Source organism: Thamnophis elegans, chromosome 16 (genome assembly GCF_009769535.1).
Source record: "Thamnophis elegans isolate rThaEle1 chromosome 16, rThaEle1.pri, whole genome shotgun sequence".
NCBI classification, from domain to species: Eukaryota; Metazoa; Chordata; class Lepidosauria; order Squamata; family Colubridae; genus Thamnophis; species Thamnophis elegans.
In genome coordinates, this window is record NC_045556.1 from 16,062,559 (window position 1) to 16,088,283 (window position 25,725).

Here is a 25,725-nt window from a genome sequence, read left to right on the forward strand (position 1 = left end):
AGGAGTCCCTACACCATTTCTGACAAATGGCAGCCCAGTCTCTTCTTGAAAGCCTCCAGTGATGAAGTTCCCACAACTTCTGAAGGCAACTTCCATTCCATGGTTTGATTGCTCTCACTGTCAGAAAATTTCTCCTTGTTTCCAGGTTGAATCTCTCCTTGGTCAGTTTCCATTCATTATTTCTTGTCTGGCCTTTGGGTGTTTTGGAAAATAGCTTGACCCCCTCCTCTCTGTAGCAGCCCCTCAAATATTGGAAGACTGCTGCTCTCATGTCTCTCCTGGTCTTTCTCTTCGCTAGACTAGCCACGCCCAGTTCCTGCAAGCATTCTTCATTATGTTTGAGCCTCCAGTCCCCGAATCTTTATTGCTCTTCTCTGCACTTTTTCTAGAGTCTTAACAACTTTTTTATAGTGTGGTGACCAAAACTGGATGCAGTATTCTAGGTGTAGTCTTACTAAGGCTTTATAGAATGCTATTCTAGGTGTAGTCTTACTAAGGCTTTATAGAATGCTATTAGTACCTCATGTGACCTTGAATGTACTCCTGTTAATGCAATTTAGGATTGCATTGGCTGCAACTGCAACTGACCTCATCAAAGATCTTATTCTTTCCTCGGCCGATGCCATCATTGAGCGCTTTCATCCATAATTCCTTTTCTTCTGGGGACGATGCCTGGAATTTGATATCTTGCACCTGAGCAGGAAAGAAACAGGAAGAGAGCTTGCCTGAAAGCAATTCACATTTCACTACAAAAAAAGAATATTAATTCCTTGCAATACCAGCTGGTGCTATCCAGTTTCCACCAGGAAAAGATTTTCTTATCAGAGCTAGAGAATGGTCCTGAATTGACCCAGATGCAAGATAATGGACATGGTTTGATCAACCAATTATTCGCCTTCCTATCTGTGAAACTGTGAAAATATCTACAGACCCCTCACATCCTGGATATATTTTTTTTCAACTTCTACCCTCAAAACGACGCTATAGGGCACTGCAACCAGTACAACTAGACACAAGGACAGTTTTTCCCATCACTTTGCTAAACAACTAATTCCCACAACACTGTCAAATTAGCTACTAAGACTGTATTACTATTCTTCTTCTCTTCCTTCCTAGTAACTTTCTCTTCCCACTTACGACTACAGCCATGTTGCTTGTATCTTTACAATTTATATTGTTCTATTTGTTTCCTAGTATAATTTGATTACTTATTAGCAATCGAAGACTATCACTAAGTGTTGTATCTTATGATTCTTGATGAACGTATTCTATTTTATTTTTCTTTATGTACACTGAGAGCATCTGCACCAAAGACAAATTCCTTGTGTGTCCAATCACACTTGACCTCCAAGGTCCCATCCAACTCTGTTATTCTATTCTATTCTATTCTATTTTATTCTATTCTACCAGCAGTGGAAGGGTTATGTTATGTTATGCTATGTTAATGCTATGCTATGCTATGCTATGTTATGTTATGTTATGCTATGTTTATGTTATGTTTATGTTATGTTTATGTTATGTTTATGTTATGGTTATGTTATGTTGTGATGTGATGTGATGTTATGTTATGTTATGTTATGTTATGATGTTATGATGTTATGTAGAAGTATGTTGATGAAATCCTTGAAAGAAAAGGATGAAGTCTGTGGACATTTATAATTTAAACACATTGTTACCCAGCTTTTCTGCTAAAAGGAAAGTCAAAGGCAATTAACAGCTTTTAAAAATCAATGTTTGGATTCCATGAATGAAGAAGAGGGTGGGGTTTTTTTCCTCTTCACCTCTAGAGCTGATGTTTCGAGGGGAAAAAAATGTTCTTTGTGACTGTAAGGATGGCACAGGACGTGGGACCAGGTGTTTCAGGAGAAGCAAACTCCATCGGATTCAGCCCAGTAACCCAAAGGCACAATCTCATCCACAGAAGATTAAGGACAGTCATGAATCTAACAATGTAAAAACACCTGATCTTGCAAAAATCACTCAGGGAAGAAATGTTCCAGGACAGCAACTGTGCTGGCGCCAGTGCATCATTACTGATAATGTTGTCATCGTCAACGTTTTCGTCATCATCACAAGGGAATCAACCAAGATTTTTCAAGGGAAAATAGCTTCATTTGAACTAAACATTTTTGCAGGAATAGGAGGAAAAGAGAAAGAGAGGGAGAAAGGGAGAGAGGGGGGAGTGAGGGAGGGAAATCATGCTTCATGAAATAGGGCAGTGATGGTTAACCTTTTTGGCACCAAGTACCAAAACTGAAGTGCACGTATTGGCGCACCGGAACCCGGAAGAGAGCAGCTGGCTGGTGCACATGTGCGTACAGTCACCAGCTGCTCTCTTTTGGGTTCCATTGCATCCATGCGCAATGGATGCAGCTGCTCTCTTCTGGGTTCGGCCGCCCACAGGTTCACTGGCCAGTTCAACCAGCACATGCATACAACGGAACCCGTAAGAGCAGCTGGCAATGGTGCATGTGCCCACAGAGAGGGCTGTGTGTGCCACCCGTGGCACGCATGCCACAAGTAGGGAGGTCCAATGTCAAGGGAGAGGTTTAAATCAGAAATGTGTTCCTGCCCTTCTTCTGCCCTCTCCCCTTTTATCTTCACAGCAAGGGAGCACTGCAACCTAACTTTAGTGAGCAATGAATGGGAAATAATCAACGATAGAACCCAACCTAGAACTAAGGAGAAATTCCCTGTCATTGAGAACAATTAATCAGTGGGACGTTTTGCCTTCAGGAGTTGTGGGTGACCCAACACTGGGGACTTTTAAGAAGAGGCTGGACAGCCGTTTGTCTGAAATGTTGTAGGGTTTCCTGATTGAGCAGGGGGTTGGACTAGAAGACCTCCAAGGTCCCTTCTAATTCTGTTATTCTATCGTTCTGTTTAAAAAAAGAAATGATTTGGACAAGATAATCTCTGCCATCTACTGTCTATCCCACCCATTTGCAACTCAATGGGCGTCAATCCAAAATTTGCCAGATTTGAACATTTGTACCTTCTAGATCTCACTCATTCACTCACTGCATATCCCTGCCTTTCTATCAGGAGCAGAAGAAACCAGCATAGATAATGTTGAGCTCAGGGCCCTTTTCAACAATACGATGTTAGGATTCTGTAAAATATAGTGGAATCCATGTTGATTCTAGCTATAGCACAACCCAGGTTTTGGAGGAGAGATGCCCACCTGCACTCAAGAGTTGGAACAAGTTATGCAACGCAGCCTTGAGTTTGCAGAAGGCAGAGCCAAGTACACCAATGATTAGAATGGAGTTAAGCAATTTCTCTCCTCCTTCAATATTTATTTTATACTCGCCTATAATCCAGCGTTGTCCGGGTATTTATTTATAGGGGGAAAATGTCCAGACCAAACCTAATTTCTAATGTTGGATTTTTCCCCTTACCAGAGGGAGCCCCCTTGTGGAGTACTGTGAAGCCGTTACCATGGCAGCTCCACTGCACTGTACAGTAGAAGCCATTTAAGGGCACAACAGGCTGCATCTTAACAGAGCACACACCCTGAGGGGTATTAGGGGTGTCTTACTCCCACAGTATTTTTCTCCAGAGATTAAGTCATTTGTGTACCAAGTTTTGTTGAAATTGCTTGAGGAGTTCCAGATTTATGCTGGAACACACACACATATACACACACAGCCATTTTTATACATAGAGATTTTAATTTTTGCTGCAGCTGCTGCAAGGGAGGAGTTAGCTGAGCAGCCTTGTTGGAAACAGAGACGCCAAACTTGTTGGATGAGCATCTGTCTCCATCTGAGCTCCCAAACAACTGAACTGGAATCACCCTTATTAACAAAGTTGCTTTACAATAGTGCTTCTTCTGAACGCAAGAGGCAGGGTCTTTCCCCCCCCCCCCCTTTTTACAGTCATTTAAACTCTAAGCACAGTCCCCATTGATCAAACTTCCTTTCTGCCACAAGAAGTTGCTGGCTGGAAAGCAGGGCAATGGGGGAGGAGGGGAAATGGAAGGGTCAGATTCAGTTTGCTTGGACAAAGGGGGAAAAAAGAGAGAGAGAGAGAAATATCTTGGTTCCTTCCCAAGAAGGCATGCTTTCTCCATGAAGTCAGAGTAGCATATTCTCTCTCCTTAATCAGGAATGAGCCTGCCTGAATGATCAGGCTTTTGCCCTCGTTGTATACGTTGATGGTTAAAGAGTTGTGTCACTGGCTCATTCTATGATGATTTTCCATTATTGGATTATCTGTTCTTGACTGCCTTGGTTGAATGCGGTTATGCAATCCAAGGGAGGAGGCTGCCAGTAGCATAATCCAGGAGGTAAAAGAGAAGTAACTGAGATGTCCAAAGGAGGAAGAACTTCAGAAAAGGCCTTACAAACATTCAGGCTTTTCTGTCCCTTCGAGATATGTCTTCCCAGGAGAAGGCCGCATATGAAGATGGGTATCATCTTCCAGATATGACACAGAGCTGTCTCTGAACAGAAGTTTGGAAGACACAGTTCCAGTCTTGTTTATTATAAGGGATCATAATAAACACAAGATTGTTCCAGTCTCAAGGACTCAAGATGAGAGCCCACATACCATAGTATTTAAGGAACAAATCCTTCCGAGTAGAGGTCTATCACAATTAGATTTATATACCGATTTTCATAGAGAATTAATGGAGCAAATTGCAAAAAACAACAACAACTAAAGATGAAGCCAATGTTATAAAATTGTGGTAGCATTCTAACTGAAGCAAGGAAAGAAGGAAGTAAGGAAGGAGATGGGAAGAAAGGAAGGAAGGATGGAAGGAAGGAAGGAAGGAAGTTAGAAGGAAGGAAGGAACCAGCTGATATACTTTTTCTTTTTTATAATAGATACCTGTGTTCCTTTTTTTCTCTTTTTTTTGTTTTTTGTTTTTTCTTTCCTGCCTTGTCTTTTGTCCTTTTTGTCTTTTTTTGTTTTATTTTTGCTTTTTTTTTTTTGCTTTTTCTTCTTGATTTTTTCTTTTCCCACTGGTGTGGGCATGTATTGTTCAAGATTATTACCTTTATTAATATTTTTAAATAATAATTACAGTCAAATGAAAATGGATATATGATGATGGTGATATGTATGAATATCTGAGTCAAAATGCTTGAGTTAATATGAGTTATGTTTGTTGACTGTGGAGGAGATGTACCAAAGTTTATTTGTGATCGACTGATACACTTTCTATAGATGTAAAGAAAGATGTTGTACTTGTTTCAAATTAAAATTAAAAATTTCTTAATAAAAAAAAAAGAAGGAAGGAAGGAGATGGGAAGGAAGGAAGGAAGGAAGGAAGGAAGAAGGTTGGAAGGAAGGAAGGAAGAAAGGAGATGGGAAGGAAGTAGGCAGGCAGGCAGGAGAATGGAATGGGAAGGAGTTTTATACAGAACAGAAAGGACTTCTTACCTTGCATCCTGGAGAACGGATTAAAATGAATCTGTTTTTCCGTTTCAGGAGGGCTCGCAAATCTTGGCATCGATCATAATGCTCCAGTTCAAAACTCTCAACACATTTCTGTTCCTCCTGTAAGAGACAACACTACGTTTTTTTCTCTCTATTGTAAAGCATGAGATGTGACACCCCTCTGCAAGACAGGCACTAATGATCCCAGATTAGGGAAGTCTACGCTTGTGCTGCACCTCAACTCAATATCTGGAGTCTGATCCAGTTCGAATAACACCTACTGGAGTAACTAGAAATCAGCTTGTTAGTCTTCAAGCAATTTCTCCCCTAGTTTGTGGGCATCTGAAAGAACAAAGTCTTGTCAACAATATCTATGTGATGATATCATCACTCTCTTGGTCTTACCTGAACTGTTATTTTAAGAGGTGTTTGCAGGATGGTCCAGTGATGGTATTCTCACAGCCAATTGGCCTTGAGACTGGGTTGAAGCTGAAGTCACGCCTCTGGGCTCCTCTCCTCTGACTCCAGTTTCAATCCAGTCTGGCCAAAGAGAGGATGAAAATTATTGATCTCTCTGTGCATTTGTGCCATTGCATGAATCAAAGGTTACTTATTTTCAGCCTGCATAAATACAGGTGAGGAGAGAGAGACTTTCTTCTGTTTTGCATAATTAATACTTCTTAAACTTAAATATGCTGCATGCTGAGTCACTGATCTGGAAGTAAAAAGAAGAAGCAGCAAGCAAAGGAATGAGCAACTTGACTGAGATATAACCCAAACGCTCCACCCCAGCTCGTTCTTGATTTCAAATTATATTTAATTTCCTTCTTGGGGAAAAAAAAGGACCACTTGAACTTGCTCTTGCTGACTGCAGTAGTGAAGTAGTTTAGAATTCTGACCAGTATATGAAAGAAAGCATATTTCAACCCTACATTTTCAACTAGCACCCTTTTCATGATCCCAAGGGGAAAAAATCAGTTTTTATGAAGCATAAGCATATCTTGCATAAATTACAGCAAAGCGTTTCAGGTCACCTCAACAGCCAGCAGAGACCCTGTGACAGAAGCATTTTATGTTCTGAAACCGAGTTCCTCACATGTATGAAATGTAACGCTTTCTTGGCTAAACCATAAATATATTTCGCACATAATTGTAGGTGAAAAGAGGGCAGGAAATAATAACGAGTACCAGGAATCTATGGATGCAATGTTAGCTGCTAAATCTCACTCCCAGCCATCCCAACACAGGGGAACAAATACAGTACTAAACATCCCAGACTTAAAAGAACCGTCATCTACTTAATTCAGTTGAAATAATTAAGAACAGCAGCTGAGTGAAGTGTATCCTGTTCCAAATGGGCCCAATTATTGTATGAGAAAAGTAGGTTAATCCAAGAACATCCTGTCTATCTATTGCACTTAGGCAAAAGAACCTGCAGTGATCATAAGCAAGAGCCAGAAAAGGTTAGAGGCAGATTTCTGATTCTGAGATGATGGGTTAAGTGCTTTCTGTTTGACACCTTTCATCATGATTGGCATCAACAAGAAGAAAAAAGGATGTGCAAAGAAGGAAGGAAGGAAGGAAGGAAGGAAGGAAGGAAGGAAGGAAGGAAGGAAGGAAGGAAGGAAGGAAGGAAGGAAAGAGGGTGTAAAAATAATCTCAAATTGTAAGTGTACCGTATACCCGGAGAGGAATATTAAAAATAGTGGCTATAAATAAAAATGCAATCCATTTCATCACAGTGGGCCAAAAAACTAACTAGCTGAATCATCTCCCTGCTCAGTTGGCCGCTTGGCTGATGAGTGGCAACTTCCAAGAATCCTGCTAATCTTCATTTTAAGCTGTGTTTTGGCTTGCAAACCCTTTTCTCATCTTCCTTCCAAATCAGTTTTCCTGATCTTTACGGTTTGTAAAATAGGGCAACAGAGCAATCCTTAATGGTCATCCTTCACAGTTAGAATCTATCCATCTCCCTCCCTCCCTCCCTCTCTCTCTCTCATGATGGTCAGTCCTCACATTTACAACCTCACAATCACATGATCAACATCTGGCCAATTCCTAACTGGTGGACATTTACAACTACTGCAAGGACCCACATTTATATGATCACTCTTCTCTTGCTTCACAGCCGGTACCCAACCAGTCCAGGAAAAAGCTGGCAGTGAAATCATAAGCCACCGTTTTACAATGTCTCCCTTAATGACCTGCAGCGATTTGCTTAACAATCACAGTGGAAGTGAGATTATAAATCCATCGCAATCGCATGGAGTTTTGTCGGTCCCCACTGGGGTCACTATGTGAGGATTACCTGTGCTTCATTTTTATCTACCCGATGCTTTAATGGATGATCTCCGGACCTAAACTTTTAACAGAAGAAGAAACATTCCCGATGAGGGGGAGAAGGAACCAAAGTGAAGCCACAAGCAAGGAAGAGCATTTTTGTGTTTAGAACAAGTCCGTGAGTTTGTTGAGACTCCTCTGACCAGTTCTGGAGAACCGGTAGCGGAAATTTTGAGTAGTTCAGAGAACCAGCAAATACCACCTCTGATGGCCCCACCCCCATCTATTCTCTGCCTCCCGAATCCCAGCTGATTGGGAGGAAATGTGGATTTTGCAGTAACCTTCCCCTGGAGTGGGGAGGGAATGGAGATTTTACAGTATCCTTCCCCTGCCACGCCCATCAAGCCATGCCATGGCCACAGAACCGGTAGTAAAATTTTTCGTATCCCACCACTGTTCTCTTCCCTTGTCTTACCTCATTTTCGTACACCAAGAGCTGGTTTTTACGGAGCCGGATGTAACGCTCTTTCCAAAGACTCAGAAAGCCCCCGCTGCTCTTCTTGACCCAGCCAACTTTATCTCCTGAAGTGGGACTCTTTGACTTCTCCGAATTTTCCTCTTTCAAACCCTAGAATAAAACCAGGGGAAAAAAAAGACAGGTATTACTAGGTATTCGTAAGCTGCTTTTGCAAAAGTCCTGATTTTCTAAGTTTTCCCTCTGACCTTCAGGGGTGATGGAGAGTCCCTTAACTATGGTTCAATAAGCAAAAGATAGTGTTCACCCAACATGCATGACCAAAATGAAACAACACTGCTTTGGTTTAAATAATATGTGAATTCAGAGGTGTTCTAGTTTCCCGATACATTGCTAAAATATTGTTCTGACTTAGCATGAAGCTGCGTCCTCGTCCCAATAAACCCCTTTTATTTAATTTATGGTGAATTCCTCTCCAGCAAAGACCCGGCACACAGTCTATAAAGATAGTTCACAATTACCGACTTTTATCACGCTTGGAGAGTAGCCAAGGTGATATCTTTCAGACACCACAATACTTGGCAAGAATGCAGGAATGAACTAATTGTCTCCTGCAAACTCCACTCCCCTTTCGCTCCTCTTTTATTCCCTATGGGAGGGGCCATTCACCGTCCACCTGTGGCTTTACTCTCAAGTCAACCCTCGTTCTTTAGCTGTTCCCTTCATCTGGCAGCTCTGCGCATGGGCACACTGGGAACAGGCTCAGCTGTTCGTCTGCCTCACAGATGTCTGACTCTGAAGGCAGTTGATAACTGTCGAATGGCCCTGGCCCCCTCTGTGCCTTCAACACAGAGCCCTCGTCAGAGCCTTTCCGAGACTCCAGGACTGACCCATGTTCCTCCCTAACCTCCTCATGTCTGACTCTGCTGGTGGGCCACAACAAATATAAATAAAACATTTGACTATCTCAAAGGACACCCACACCTAAGACATTCATGTGTCAAAGGTGAACAGGAAAATATTTGTTGGCCACGCAAGTTACCCAACACATTTGAGGGCCTGTGTCAAAGTGTTACAGTGCCCTTTCCATCAGTTCTAGGTCCAGATCAGAGGTAGGTTGCTCCTGGTTTGGCCCGGATCAGGTGAACTCGTAATGGTTGCGGCGGGAGGCTCCACCCGCCTGCCTGGACGCTTCTACACATGCGCAGAAGCATCGTGCACGTGCACAAGCAAACTGGTAGTAAAAAAATTAGAAACCCACCACTGGTCCAAATACCAACCAAACAAGTGAACCTTTCAAGAAGATTGATGACACAAGAGGGTCTCCCAACATATCCAAGAACCAAAAAGTCGATTACTTGGGACAAGCTGTGAGGCTCACACAATTGTGCCTTCCTCAAAGGAGTGTTTTCATGACTGAGCTGCAACCTCTATCATTTACAACCACAATTTCACACTGCCCCGTGGTAGGGCTGGCCCTGAATGCCTCTCTTACTGCAATGGTGGAAAACTCATTTCTTTTTGCTAACTCTTCCCACCAGAGGCACTACCAACAGGAATATCACGACAAAATACATTGGCTCTCCATGTTTACTGATCCCAAGTCTCCCCTTGAGCTTGAATGGAGGATGAGAAGCCAAAGAGAAGGACGGGGGGAATGCAGGAAAGATGATTATACGTTGAAGTACAGGATGTTCATACAGAAATTCCCCTTGGCCAATTTATAATGAAATCAATGCAAGACTACTACTCTGAAGCCAAGAGAAGGTCTTCTTTGGGAAAACAAAACCAAAAATTAAAAGATTCCTTCCCATTAGTATGAATTATATTTAAAAAAAGGATTGAAAGTCTAATGTGCTAATTTAGCTTCTTGCCCGAGCAGAAATATAAGGCCTCTGGCTTGAGCTGGGCCTCTCCACCTAAATAATTGGAGCCAGGATTTCCTCTTCTGTCTCAAGCTGATTGGGAAACTTCACATGCAGGCAACCCGGTTCTAAATCTGGAATAGAACAAATGAGCTGGAAGAGACCTAGATGTCTTCTAGTCCAGCCCCCCCTGCTGAATCTGATTTTTGTTCTGACCAAGGCTTCCCAAGAGCATGAAGCAAACTCCTGGTTCCGACAAAAAAAACCTTTTATTAATTTGCTGTGAATTCTGCTCATTCACATCCAGCAAAGTCTTTCAAGGGAGGATTTACAGTCACACACCTTATCTGGCTTGGAGAGCGGACAGGTCGATATCTGCAAAACTTGACAAGGAATCTCAGAGAGTCAAGAACCAATTAAGCGAACTAATGGTCTCCTGCAAACTCCACTCCCCTTTCGCTCCTCTTGTATTTCCTCTGGAAGGGGCCCTTCATCATCCACTTGTGGCCTTACTCCCAAGTCGACCCCTGTTCTTTAGCTGTTCCTTTCGTCTGGCAACTCTGCCCATTCGCAAACTGGGAACAGGCTCCAGCTGTTTGTCTGCCTCACTGATGCCTGACTCTGAAGGCAGCTGATAACTGTCAGACGTCCCTGGCCCCCTCTCTGCCTCCGACACAGAGCCCTCATCAGAGCCTTCCCCAGACTCCAGGACTGGCCCAGGTTCCTCCCCAACCTCCTCACTGTCTGAATTTGCCACCGGCTCTGCTGGGTGTTGGAGAGCCACAACAATTTTAAAGACTAAAATCAGATTAAAATCTGATTTTAGACATTGTCACATTGCACCAGAATTTGCAATGTGTATATAAGTCTGCTACTGCTGTTGTTTTTTTAAAACCCTTAAATAAACTTCAGAGACCATTCTGAAGAACAGATCTTCAACCATATATTTTGTCCTTGATGGTCTATACCTCTTATCAGTTGTTTTTTTTTAAAATCTGGTCTCGGAATGACTGGATCTCTATCATTAAAGGTTTGCGCACATCACTTCAGCAGAATCCCACAGGGTATTTCCAAAAACGTACACTTTATGCTCTGTGTGATTTCCTCCAAACTTCCTAAGGGCAAGAGGTTTCCATTGTCTAAGCCAAGCACCACTCAGTTCTTTTTCACGACATCTACAACATTCACAGGCATACAAAACCTTTGCCAGACCAATTCTTGAATACAGCTTGTCTGCCTGGAATCCACACTGTATTTCGGACCTTAATACGATTGAGCGGGTCCAGAAGTATTTCACGAGAAGAATCCTCCACTCCTCTGCTCACAATAGAATCCCTTATGCCACCAGGCTCAAAATTTTGAGCTTGGACAACCTTAACTATGCCACCGATGGTTTGATCTAAGCATAGTACACGAAATTGTCTGCTACAACGTCCTACCTGTCAATGACTACTTCAGCTTCAACCATAATAATACACGGGCAAACAATAGATACAAACTCAAGGTAAACCACTCCAAACTCGATTGTAGAAAATACGACTTCAGCAACAGAGTGGTCAACGCCTGGGATGCTCTACCAGACTCCGTTGTTACATCCTCAAATCCCCACAGCTTCAACCTTGAACTGTCTAGTGTGGACCTCACCCCATTCCTAAGAGGTCCATAAATGGGGCGGGTATAAGCGCACCAGTGTGCCTACCATCCCTGTTCTACTGTCCCCATGTATTTGTATTCATTTCTTTCTTTCATGTCTCTGTTCATATTTATACCTGCTATCTTCTACATGTTTGGCAAAGTAATAAATAGATAAATAAATCTAATTGATGCTGAAGGGAGAAGTTGCTGTCTTTAGAGACCAGGCCTTCCTTTCTTCATCAGATCCCAAAATTAGAACTTCCTGAATAATGATTTACATTGTTTTGGATACAGACTTTTTTTTTTTTTAAAAAAAGGCAAATCACCTGAAGGAAGGAAAGAAATAATAGTAATAATTAGTTCATGCATTCAAAGATGCATAGAGAGACGTTGAAAAGGACATGGTGTGTTGGAAATAAAGACTTATTTGGAATCAGATTGTTGCAAAGTATTTTTGACCAAGCTAAAATGTAATGAGTAAGTCCTCATTATACTGGACAGAACTGCTACCAATTGTTTATCTTAGAAAAAGGGGGACAACCTATTTCCTTTAGGATGCAGGATTTACAAAACTAGCATAAAGCACTATTCAATATACTTCAAAATCCCTGTGCCAGTAGATCTGCCCAGATCTGTGGAAAACTCTTCCTTCCCTTCCTTCCTGGCCATTTACTGGATAGGAGGGTGGGCGGGCAGGAAGGGAGGGTTAAATATGGATGAGCTTGTGTTGATGGAAAGGTGGAGAAGATGATGAAGGTGGAGAGGAAGATAACACTAAAAATTCAGGACATGACTTCTCTATAAACGAAGATGAGAAAAAAACCCAGGCTATATGTATTTTCTGCTTACAATGGCTAGGAATTATGAAGGCTGAGGTTGAAGACATCTGGATGGCATCTGGTGGGGAAGGACAGCTCCACCTTGGTTTAAAACAGGGGTAGGGAACAATGGCCCTTTTATGGCCCAGGACAGTTCAGGAATTCTGGGAGTTGAAGTCCACAGGTCATAAAGAGGCCATGGATTCCCATCTCAATTGTCTTAACTAGAAACGCTAAAGGATTGAGCCACAGATCTGCTACACAAAATGTTGGTTCTACCTGTGGTTTCTTACCAAGATGTTTAGTAGAAGAAATCTATTTTGCTGAAAAGACCATCTATACATCCCAGCCCATCTTCTCAAAAGACTGCTGGGTGTTTTCAAGTTCAGTGCTATGAACTGAGCACCTACACCAGAGGTGGAGAATCGTGGCCCCTTTATGATTTGTGGACTTCAACTTGTGGACTTCACTTGAAGTCCACAAGTTGTTTTTTAAAAAGACCATTATTCGCCACCCTGACCTACACTCTAGAAAGTAGGATACCTTGTTAAGGAGTTCAAGGTTGTAGGAAAGGCACGAAGCTTGAAAAACACAATATTGAAGAAGTTGATTTTTATCTGTGCTAAAAACTTATTCTTTTCTAGAACCTCCAAGCTTTCATTGAGGGTTTTTAAGGTAGCAAGTTGCTAGCCCACATAACATTTAACCGAGATCCAGACATGACTCTAGAGCAGCTATGGCGAACCTTTTCAGCACCAAATGCCCAAATTGGAACGTATGTGCAAGCGCATGCATGTGCACACCAGAGCGCCAGAAACTCAAAGACCAGCTGGGCAGTGCGCAGCCAGCAAGCTGGTCTTTGTGCACGCTGGAGCATTGGAAGCCCAAAGACCAGCTGGCTGGCATGCACATTCCTGTTTTTGGCCCTGTTTTAAAAGAGCCGAGGTGGCGCAGTGTTTAGGGTGCAGTACTGCAGGCCACTTCAGCGGTTCTAATCTCACCGGCTCAAGGTTGACTCAGCCTTCCATCCTTCCAAGGTGGGTGAAATGAGGACCCAGACTGTGGGGGTGATATGCTGACTCTGTAAACCGCTTAGAGAGGGCTAAAAGCCCTATGAAGCGGTATATAAGTCTAACTAACTGCTATTTGAGGCCATTTTCAGGCCGTTTTCAGTCACCCATGAAGACCAGCTGGAGGCAATGGTTTTTGAAAATTCCTGGCCAGGAAAACTGCAAGGATTTGTCCAGGCAGTCTGTGAGAATTGAACATGATTGAATGGAAGAAAAGAAAGAAGCCATGATTGTAGAATCTCTTCGACATTTCTAAACAGAGAAAGACAGTCCATTTTAAAATATATTTTAAATCAGCCTGCTGTGAATGTGTTCTCAAAGGCACTTGGGACACACATCGAAGTTCATACAAATGTTTATGCTTCTCCAAGAGAAGCTAGATTTACAGGAAACAGACTGAACAGTTGGTTTCTCAATCACCCAGTAACTCTCCCCTTGTTCAGGGTTCAGACTGACTGACTGAGGGTGTATAGAATATCTAAAAATGAATACAAATAACCAAAGAGTATATATATACAGAAATGGGTGGGGAGAAGAGAAATGAGATAGAGAAATGAAACAGAAATGAATTCTGCTCATTCACCAGTGCCTCTTAAGCTTCCAGCCTATCAGAATTACATACCTTGTTAATTTTGATAGCAATAAAATAAGGAAGTACCAACATGGACCACTTCCACAAGTAGCTGGGATCATATAGAATTAACAGAGTTGGAAGGGACCTTGGAGGTCTTCTAGTCCAACCCCTTGTACAAGCAAGAGATCCTAAGCCACTCTGGACAAATGGCTGTCCAATCTCTTCTTAAAATCTTCTAGTGATGGAGCACTCTCATCATTTAGTATATTGGATGATGGATACAATACACTAAACAACACCAATAGTTGTGTGTTGGTTTTGCATGTTGCAGGACTTCATCTAATTGTGGTTTATAAAATGAACCATGGCTTAGTGCAATGGCCAAAGTAGTCTAGGACAACATAAGCTATTATCGGAGCAGTGGTGGCACAATGGTTAGAGTGCAGTACTTCAGGCTACTTCTGCTGACTCCCAGCTGCCTGCAATTTGGCAGTTCGAATCTCATCAAGCTCAAGGTTGACTCAGCCTTCCATCCTTCCGAGGTGGGTAAAATGTGGACCCAGATTTTTGGGGAAAAGAGGCTGACTCTATAAACCGCTTAGAGAGGGTTGTAAAGCACTGGGAAGCGGTATATACGTCTAAGCACTATTGCTATCTGTCAAAGCACAAAATCCATCTGATCTGCATCTACACTCCCTCTGAGCAATGTGCTGAGCCATTAAGACCCCATCATGGCCACCACGCATATAAATGCTGTTTGTGTACGGCTGAGAATTCTTGGATGCAAAAAAATCCCTTTGCTGTTTTGCTGATTTCAGGATGCAAGTGATATTTGCTCAGTTTGTATTTTTAGAAGCTAAGGCTTAAACGCATCACAACTCTTAGCCTGGAGCATGTTCTATAGGACAATAGCATTTTATTTCCGAGCAGAACTGCGCAAGCGAGCACTGTAAGTTACCCTGAATGTGAAGCTTTTCGAGGGTCAACAAAATTACTCTTATGCTGCAGTGATAACAATATCCAGATGAGCCACAGTGGCGTAGTGGTTAGAGTGCAGTACTGCAGGCTACTTCTGCTGACTGCCAGCTACTTCCAATTTGGCAGTTCGAATTTCACCAGGCTCAAGGTTGACTCAGCCTTCCATCCTTCCGAGGTGGTTAAACGAGGACCCAGACTGTTGGGGGCAGTAGGCTGACTCTGTAAACCGCTTAGAGAGGGCTGTAAAGCACTATGAAGCGGTATATAAGTCTAAGTGCTTTTGCTGTTGCTAGTCACAAGCTAAGGTTATCTCGGGTCCGTAATTTGAAATTAATTCGATATAAACCAAATTTTGTCCTTTCAACTTTTGTCGACTCATATAGCTTGCTTAGATAAAGGGCCCTAAAAGAAATCTACTGAAGGTATCAGGAAGTTGAGTCTTTCCTGTCACCTTCAGATCTGTGTACAAATTTAGGCATACTGGGACTTCTAACCGAAGCCTTTTTGATGCCATTTTTAGAAGCAGGATGCTTTTTTAAACACTTATTCTTGCACACATGGCCTTAAGCTGTTGCACCCTTCAAGACAGCCTGCAAATAACTTACACAAAATACTGCAGCTCTGATATCTTGTCTGCTTTGCTCCCAAATAATACTGTGTACAAGTGTCCTCACGTGAAAGTATCACAAAGAACTTTAAGATAAAGGTTCCCCTCGCACCTATGTGCTAGTTGTTCTTGACTCTAGGTGGCGGCGCTCCTATCCATTTCAAAACCAAAGAGCCAGCAATGTCTGAAGACGTCTCCGAGGTCATGTGGCCGGCATGGTGCACAGAATGTTGCTACCTTCCCACCAAAGTTGGTCTCTATTTTTTCTACTTGCATTTTTACGTGCTTTTGAACTGCTAGGTTGGCAGAAGCTGGGACAAGTAACGGGAGCTCACTCCGTTACACGGCGCTAGGGATTCGAACCGCCGACCTTTCTGATCAACAAGCTCAGCGTCTTAGTTACTGAGCCCCTTACACAGAACTTTAGCTTGTCGTAAAAATTTACACTGCATTTTTCTGCATAACTGACCCCAGATATATGTCACTGTTAAGATCCTTGCAATAGCTTTGAAAAGAGGTATTTCCAGTTGCTGGAATCTGCAAGCTTTGTTCCTCCTAATTCATGTTTTTGTAGTTGTCCAAATGAACCAGAAAAGGATGCACCTGCGCAGGTTCTGACACAGATTCTTCACGTGAGACCCACCCACCCCGTTAGCAAGGAGAGGTACACGTGCAACCAAGTTAACTCAATTCTTTCTGACTCTACACTGGCTGGGTGCACACCAAGTCTAAATACCACATCAAGATTACATTAAGCCTTTCTTCCTTGTCTAAACTTTCTTCCAAGCAGCAAATAAAAGAAAATATGTAGAGTTGGTGAAACTGACAGTTAAATTGACAGGTATATGTCAAGACTTCTGAAAAAAATAAAACACCAATACAATCTATAATACAGGTAATCTTCCAATTACAACAACAATTGAGCCCAAAATGTATGTGGCAAAGTGGAACATTCGCTAAGTGAGTTTGTCCCATTTTACGGCTTTTCTTGCCACAGTTGGTAATTTACAATACAATACAATACAATACAATACAATACAATACAATACAGTAGCAGAGTTGGAAGGGACCTTGGAGGTCTTCTAGTCCAAACCCCCGCCTAGGCAGGAAACCATATACCATTTCAGACAAATGGCTATCCAACATCTTCTTAAAGACTTCCAGTGTTGGGGCATTCACAACTTCTGGAGGCAAGTTGTTTTACTGATTAACTGCTCTAACTGTCAGGAAATTTCTCCTCAGTTCTAAGTTGCTTCTCTCCTTGGTTAGTTTCCACCCATTGTTTCTTGTTCTACCCTCAGGTGCCTTGGAGAATAGTTTGACTCCCTCTTCTTTGTGGCAACCCCTGAGATATTGGAAGACTGCTATCATGTCTCCCCTGGTCCTTCTTTTCATTAAACTAGACATACCCAGTTCCTGCAACCGTTCTTCATATGCTTTAGCCTCCAGTCCTCTAATCATCTTTGTTGCTCTTCTCTGCACTCTTTCTAGAGTTTCACCATCTTTTCTACATCGTGGTGACCAAAATTGAATGCAGAATTCCAAGTATAGCCTTACCAAGGCATTATAAAGTGGTATTAACACTTCGCGTGATCTTGATTCTATCCCTCTGTTTATGTAGCCTAGAACTGTGTTGGCTTTTTTGGCAGCTGCTGCACACTGCTGGCTCATATTTAAATGGTTGTCCACTAGGACTCCAAGTTCTCTCTCACAGTTACTACTATTAAGCAACTGTGAAATTTAGCAATTGTTAATCAGTGAATAATTGCATTTGTTGAATTGTTAACATGGTTAAGTGAGTCTGGATTTCCCGTTGGTTGTGCTGATCACATGACTCCAGGTTGCATCATATTTCTGCAACTGTCATAAATATGTATCAGCTGCCAAGCATCTGAATCTTGATCATGTGACCATGGGGATCCTGCAATGGACGTTAAGTGTGAAAAATCATCGTAAGTCACCTTTTTCAGTGCCACTGTAACTTTGAATGGTCACTAAATTAACGATTAGAAGTCAAGGACTATCTGAATCAGGAAGGAAAGAAAAAAAGAAAGAAAGCAAAGAAAGGAAAATAAAATAAAATAAAGGAAAATAGAAAGGAAAAAAATACAAAGCAGTGGCTTTTGATGTTCTCCACAGCAGGCATAATAAGCACAATTATATTTTAACCAATCACTCTATAGTTACGCCATCTTTCTCTATGACCTATCCTGTCTAATTGTCAGAATTATAAATCACAAGTTAGTTTTTGTCCCACTTCTGTCCCTAAGAGTCTTCCAGTCACTCATAAATGTAGATAATGTCTTTTCTCTAATCAAAGAAGTCAAAATTTTGTCAGTTTCGCTGACCAGAGTGGGCAGCGCTGAATCTTTCCCTCTCTTGTGAATACAATAACTGCGTGGCAGTAAGCCACCTATTGGAATAACGTAAAATTTCTGGGCCTGACATCTGAAAGTTACCTGGAAATCATCAGCATGTAACCAGGGGAGCCTGCAAACAGGTATAAATGGGGGCCAGTTGCCACGGGCTTAAAATGCGACCATCCCACATGACTACAGGAGGGGCAGCAATCAGAACTTTTGAGTCATAAATACCCCTTTTTTGACATCTGTTGTGACATCAAACAGTCAGTAAGAGAATGGTCGTAAGTCAAGGATTACCCACAAACTACATAATAGCTGTCCTGAACTAGTCTTCCCAAGAGCATGAAGCAAACTCCTTGTCCCGACAAAAACCCCTTTTATTAATTTACTGTGAATTCTTCTCATTCACATCCAGCAAAATCTTTCAAGGGAGGATTTACCGTCATAGACCTTCTCTGGCTTGGAGAGCTGCCAGGCCGATATCTGCAAAACTTGGCAAGGAGTCTCAGAGAGTCACGAACCAATTAAGCAAACTAATTATCTCCTACAAACTCCACTCCCATTTTGCTCCTCTTTTATTTCTTCTGGGAGGGGTCATTCATCGTCCACCTGTGGCCTTACTCTCAAGTCAACCCCTGTTCTTTAGCTGTTGCCTTCGTCTGGCAACTCTGCACATGAGCACACTGGGAACAGGCTCCAGCTGTTCATCTGCCTCTCTGATGTCTGACTCTGAAGGCAGCTGATAACTGTCGGACGGCCTTAGCCCCCTCTCTGCCTCCGACACAGAACCCTCATCTGAGCCTTCCCCAGACTCCAGGACTGGCCCATGTCCCTCCCCAACCTCCTCACTGTCCCAATCTGTTGCCAGCTCTGTTGGCTGCTGGCGGGCCACAGCAATAGCTTAGAGCAGTAGTTCTCAACCTGTCGACACAGGGGGTTCCCAAAGGCTGGAGGAAATGTTATGATTTAAATCTTAAAGTCTTGGAGGTCTCATGGCCACAAAAGGTATTTAAAGGGGGGCCGTGTTGAGAACCTACTGGCTTAGAATGCAGGACCATCCCTTCCCATTCCAACCATTAAGTTAAAATAGAGGCTGGGGTTTGTTTGTATGGTTTCCATGACACCCACAGAAGTGAAGACGAGGGATGTCAGCGTGGAGAAAGGGAACACCCATGATTGTGCATTAGCTTAAGGCCACCCATAAGCTGAGGTTGGTAGCTATAGGTTTTGTTATTGTTGCTCTTCCCAATATCGCCTTGCAAAAAACCTTTTTTAGAGGAAAACTTTGTGCACGAACCGTTGCGCTCCAAGTAGCACATCGGCAGAATTACAGAATGTACATAAGAAATTGTTATGATGCCCTATTTCTTCACACTGTTGGCAGACTAGGCCGCCGCAGTCAGAGTGAAGTTGTCACACCTCATAAAAGCAGCATTATGAAATAAGGAGCAAATTGTTTTGAGTAAAGAAAGCGTGTCTAAAAAGGAAATAAACAGGCGCGGACTAAGCCTCAAAAGGTTTTAAAAAATACATAAAACCGATCCATAAATTCTGTATTCCTTTGGCAATTAAAAAAATATATATTCCAGATGCCGAAAGCAAACAATAACATAAGGACAAGAGCATCATCAATTTGTTCAGAAACATCTCACTGTCCAGTTATGGGGGGGAAACCCATAAAACTGTATCAAATGATCCAGCAAAGTAATTATTATATACCTTAAGCTCTTAATGACATAAGTCAAAAATATAGGAGCAGTTGCCAAATCTTTACACCAGGTGTTAATACATTTGGAAAAATCACCACAATGCCACAAGTTACAATTTAGCTAAAACTCCTGGTTTTTACCAAGAGAAAGGACAGGAAGGAAATAACTCTTCAGTCACTCCCTAGCTGCAGAATAATTGAAAGGAATAGTTTGCATGAAACGACTGGATTTGCACAACAGAGTGAATCACAAAGTAGCCGGCCATGTTTTAGGCTAATGCATCGTGCAAAAATCCAGGTAGCAATGTTTAAGCTTAGAGTTCCATGTTGTTTGAATTCAGAGGATTACCGATTGCAGCTCAAGATTCTTGGGATCAGCTCCCTGTTCTCAAGCAATATCAGATCTTTATAAGCAGGAAGCTTCAGTAACTGCCTTTCTCCACTCTGCTGCAGGAGGGTTCCATGTTGTTTGAATTCAGAGAATTGGGTTAATTGAGCAAATGGTGGTTAGGGGAAGCAGGAAGAGGCCTACTGGTGCTTCATCTCCAGTTCATTTTCTAGTGGGGGGGGGGAATCATTATCAGATACCATAAGTCAATGCTGGGCTGGAACAGACAATGGGTCTTGCTGGGTCGAGGTTGGAATGGAAACTTGCAATGTTGCTCAGCTGCAATTTTCTGGTTAACTCACCACCGTTGAGAGATACTCTCGATCATCCCGGCCAATGATGAGAGAAGGCCTAGGAGCAGGTTGTTTGTGGTATCTGAAGGAAAATAAATTCTCTGGCTTGGTTTTAAGGCAACCTGCTTGCAGAGAAGGGCAACTAAGACGATTAAAGGCCTGGAGACTAAAACATATGAAGAACAGTTGCAGGAACTGGGTATGTCTAGCCTAGTGAAAAAGAAGGACTAGGGGTTGACATGATAGCAACGTTCCAGTATTTGAGAGGCTGCCACAAAGAAGAGGGGGTCAACTTATTTTCCAAAGCACCTGAAGGCAAGCTTTAAAAAAAATAGTGGCTGAAAAGTAATCAAGGAGAGAAGCAACCTGCAATTAAGTAGAAACTTATTGACAGTGAGGACAATTAACCAGTGGAACAGAAGTTGCCTCCAGAAAGTTATGGGTGCTCCAACACTGGAGGCTTTTTAGAAGAGACTGAACAGCCACTTGTCTGAAATTGTATAGGATCTCCTGCTTGACCAAGGGGTTGGACTAGAAGACCTCCAAGGTCCCTCTAATCCGATTGATTAATATGCTAGTTTAAATATATGTCTTGTAATAGCTGCCTGTGGATTACCGATTGCAGCTCAAGATTCTTGGGATCAGCCTCCCTCTTCTCAAGCAATGTCAGATCTTTTTAAGCAGGAAGCTTCAGTATCTGCCTTTCTCCTCTCTGCTGCAGGAGGCAGGCAGGGAGCAATAGAGAGAGATCAGCAGATTCACACCCTACCATTGCCATATAAAGCATTAAAAGGGCCATTTCCTCATCTGAGAAGGCGGAACAGCTGAAGGGCTCGTGAAAAGCCATTTTTTTCTGTGTGCAGAAGAGCCCCTGTGAGCAGAAGAGGGGGGCAAAAATGACTCGTAGTGTCAGGATAATAGAAATGCCCTGAGTCAGAAAGAACGCAAACAGGTTGTTGGCAGAAGAAGGCAAGACCCTCTTTGAACAGACAAGAGTTGTTAAGCAAAAGAAAAACAAAACGGGACCAGGGGACACAGAACTAAAAATAATAATAATAATTTAAAAAAAGAGACACAAATGAATCATTTAAACTCTTAAGGTCAAGGACAGGAATGGTTTGCTCTCCATCGGGGGTGAGTTCAGATTCAGAAGCACAAAAGATGCTGGAAATTCTTTGGAAAAGAACGGAATTCTATTTGCAGGACAAGGACCGCTTGTTCTATAATATTCCCATGCAAACGATAAAAATAAAATAAAATGATGCGACTGAAACAAACTCTTTGGAGTTTTCCATCTATAAGTTCTATTTTTGCAACATCAGCGCAGCCGGACAACAGTCACAATTCAGGAAACGGGAACAAATGTGTGCCATGAGTTGCATTGATAAAAGTTGGTAAAAGTTCCTGAATAAACTACATTCAACCAGGTTCCCATGATATGCTAAGCCAGAAGCTCTCTGCTTGGTTATCCTGGTCTATTCCTCACATCCCTTTTCCCACAAGTCATTTCAGTCTCATTAGAGTCAATCAGCTTAATAGAAAACAGACCTCCTTATCTTCCCCTTGCCGCTGATTCTAGACCAGGCTTCCTTCTAGAATTGCTTCTAGAAAAGATAGCAACACAGATTTTTTTTTCTTTTTTGCAGAAATGCAGATTTAAATCGATGCATTATTTTTTTCACCCTCCCAAGCTTTCTAAGGCAACTGGCAAAGGATGACGAGGAGCATCTTCTAAATCAAAAGCTGAGTTGAGTAGTAAATTGTTCAATCAGAAGTGGCAGATTTGCATACATTCCCCCTCACTACTGTTTCTGAGCTACAGATCTCAGCAGAGAAAGCAGATGGGAACTCTAATAGAAAAAGGTCCTTTAGGTTGCTTTACCTCTGGTTTTTGGGCACAGCCATTTAACTGTGGCAACCCCTAACCTCCATGGGCATCTGAAGTACAGAGAAAGGATGCCACAATTTTATTTTAATGGGCTACCTAAACAGCTGGCATCCTAGAGCAAAGGACATAGAAATGCTGTTAAGTACTGGATCACAGACTGTGTGAATCCGAGGCTCCATAATTTCCCCCAAGTCCAGCACTTCCACATCTATATTTCTTCTCTGTCTTAATGGATCTTTGGAATGTTAGATGGTAATTCAAGAGGTCATCTAGTCCAACCCCCCCTTCCACATCCGTGCAAGAAGAAAGAAAATAGCAAACCAATACACTGCGTATATGCCACATTCCAAAGGTGGGTTAGTTTGGCTCCCGAATAATAATTATTATTATCATGATTGTATTATTTTGCAAATTAGGCTACTGGGTACATCATTTATGCACAAATCCAGGAAATGAGATTCAATGAATAAACCATGATTATTTTAAACACAGGTGAAGGTGTCCTATATGAACACACACACACAGCCAGGGTAGCTGAAGGACTGAAAGAGAATGCAAAAAGACAGGATTGAATGGGACAGAAACTGCTGGGAGGGAAGGCAGGTTGAGTCCCTGGGGGTGCCCTAGGGCTTTGGTTTAGGGCTCCCCAACCACTCTTCACTGCATTCCCACAAGAGCTAGTCAATCCATACTCCACATCCCGGTCACTTTTCCCAACTTACTAAAGGTGAAGAGCTACTTGCTGGTGGCTTACCTGCCCAAAACACAGGCCTAGGTTTGAACCCCAATCCATCCCTCCCCCAAAATAAAAGGGATTAACCTCTCAAACTGTCTTACTCCTTTGCAAGGAACTTGGAGCATCTCCCAGCCAGACAAGCAAAACTTTTCCTGTCTTTCCCAGCTCATATTTTATCAACTTTGGGGGCTATCAGAGAACTCAATGGCCCCACTCCCTCGCACCGCCCGCCCCCTCCTCCCCTATTTCCCAGGCTGATGCCCCCCCCCCCCGCAGGAAAACAAACCTTCCCAGCCTTTTTTCTCCACTGCTTTTTTCTTCTGCGTTCCCTCCCGCTTCGTGTCCTCTGCAATCTTGGCAGGCAGGAAGAAAAGGCCCATTTCGCTTCTCTTTCCTCCCCCACTCCCCCCCACAACACACACACACACACCGCCAAGGGCCTCCATCCATCCTCCCTCTTCATCAACTCTTCCCAGCCCAGAAACACAACACAAAACTTAAAAGACCCTTTCCTTCCCCCTTGGCTTAAAACTCACCCAAGTTTAAACTTCGGAGCAAAAACAAAGTCTGGGTTTTAAATCATTTTTTTTTTAAAGGCTGGAGAGGAAAGGGGGGCAGCTCCCGGATTTGGGGATAAAACTCCCCCCCCACCCTTTTTTTTAAGCAAGGCAAGCCGCGCACAGGACTGGAAACTTAAAACTTTGTTTCAACTCCGGACCCCTTTTCAAAAACATGCCTCGTAAACAAACCCTCGCATTACTCACATCTTCCATGGTCGGGAGGTGGAAGGAGCCAGCCGACCAGCTTCCACCCCGTCTCTCCCCACTTGGCCGGCCCGAAAAAGGCCGAGGGATCCGACGGGCGGCGGCTTTTCTTGCACGCCGAAAATGAAAGGAAGAAGCGCCGCTGCCGGGCCACCCCCACCCCGCTCCCCACCGCCGCTGCCAGTTTCACGCGCCTCGGGGCGGCTCCATCTCCGCGCACGGACGCGCTCGCTCTCTTCCCACCCCGGCTTCCCACCGCGGAGCCGGTTCGCAGGCAAAAGCCGAGGCAGGGCAAGGCAAAAGGCAAAAAAGGCGGAGCCGACGGGGAGGGGGGGGGCGGTTGTAACTTGCAAGGGGAGGGAGCGAAGAAAAGTCCTGGGTTCGAAACGCCGCCGCTTGGGGCGCCCCTCCGAAGCCCTCGGCAAAGTTTGCGCGCAAGCACCAAGAAGAAGTTGCAAGGGACTGCCGTTGCTGCTGTTGAGGAGCTGGGGGTGGGGGTGGAGGAGACCCCCTTCCCCGAGCGTGGGGGTGGAGGGGGGAGGCTGCTAGGGGGACAGGACGTCGTTGGAAGGATGGGGGACGGGGTCCTTGGTGCTCTCCGAGCTTGCTTGTTTTCTGCCAGACGTTTCGTGACCCAAACTAGCTTAAGAGCATCAGTGCTGGCCTGAGGATGCTAACTTCGCCAGACTAAGCCTAGTCGGATAAAATGCTAGGGCTGATGGTGTTACCTGGTTTGGGTTATGGGACGTCTGCAAGAAAACAAGTGAGCTGGGAGAGTATCAAAGACTTCACAGTTGTCCTCCTCCTCCTCCTCCTCTTCCTTCTCATAGGTGTCCTTCTCCTCCCCCTCCTCCTCCCTGCACACCCCACTCCCTTCCAGCACTGATGATGTTACCTAGTTTGGGTAATGAGAAGTCTGCAAGAAAACAACAAAGCTCAGAGAGGACCATGGGTGTCCTTCTCCTCCCCCTCCCCCTCCTATGAGAGCCGAGGTGGCGCAGTGGTTAGAGTGCTGTACTGCAGCCACTTCAGCTGACTGTTATCTGCAGTTCGGGGGTTCAAATCTCACCGGCTCAGGGTTGACTCAGCCCTCCATCCTTCCGAGGTGGGTAAAATGAGGACCCAGACTGTGGGGGCAATATGCTGACTCTGTAAACCGCTTAGAGAGGGCTGAAAGCCCTAGGAAGCGGTATATAAATCTAATTGCTATTGCTATCCTCCTCCTCCTTCTCCCTGCACGCCCCACTCCCTTCCAGCACTGATGATGTTACCTTGTTTGGGTAATGAGAAGTCTGCAAGAAAACAAGCAAACTCAGAGAGCATCAAGGACCCCTGATGCCAACTCTGGGCTACAGATATTCTACAGTCATTTCTCCAGCGCTGGCTGCCTCTGCGGCCTGCATCCAACTGAGCCTTTCTCAACCTGGTGCCCTTTGGATGAGCAACTCCCAACTAGAGGGAGGTTTCTGGGAGCTAAAAGGGAGCCCAGCTGGCAGGCGCCAGGTTGCAGATGCTACCTTCTCCAAGTCTGATACGAGAGAACTTGGGGGCATTAGACCACCTTGGCAGTTTTTTGTGAAAACAGAAATTTGGCCACCCTCAACCTCCCCCATCCCCAAATATCTAATAAGATCCCCGATTGGGTTAGGGTTATTTAATTGACCCACTTTTCCGGGGTCTGGATCCCTTATTATGCAGTTGAGTTCATTCAGCATCCTGGGTTCAAATGCTGCCTTGCCTTCCTATATGGCATGGACTTGACACATCTGCCATGGCTTATAACTTTGCCATGGCATGAAACAGGATGTAAACTATGGTTAAATTTGGGCTTCATAGAATTGCCAAAAGCCAGACATGACTGAACGGATAACATCATCATATTATATCAATCCAGC

The 25,725-nt window shown here is 43.5% G+C and overlaps 1 protein-coding gene across 1 annotated transcript in view; it reads right to left on the bottom strand.

Moving 5' to 3' along the window:
* PLEKHO2 (pleckstrin homology domain containing O2) overlaps positions 1–24,092 on the bottom strand; it is a 35,154-nt gene extending 11,062 nt beyond the window's left edge. Inside the window, exons 1-4 of the mRNA XM_032232445.1 lie at positions 23,831–24,092; positions 8,144–8,296; positions 5,392–5,508; positions 589–693 (exon numbers count right to left, since the gene is read on the bottom strand). Coding sequence (XP_032088336.1) covers positions 589–693; positions 5,392–5,508; positions 8,144–8,296; positions 23,831–23,839 — 384 coding nt within the window. The 5' untranslated portion in view covers positions 23,840–24,092. The remainder of the gene's footprint in view (positions 1–588; positions 694–5,391; positions 5,509–8,143; positions 8,297–23,830) is intronic.
* Positions 24,093–25,725: the final 1,633 nt, after the last annotated feature.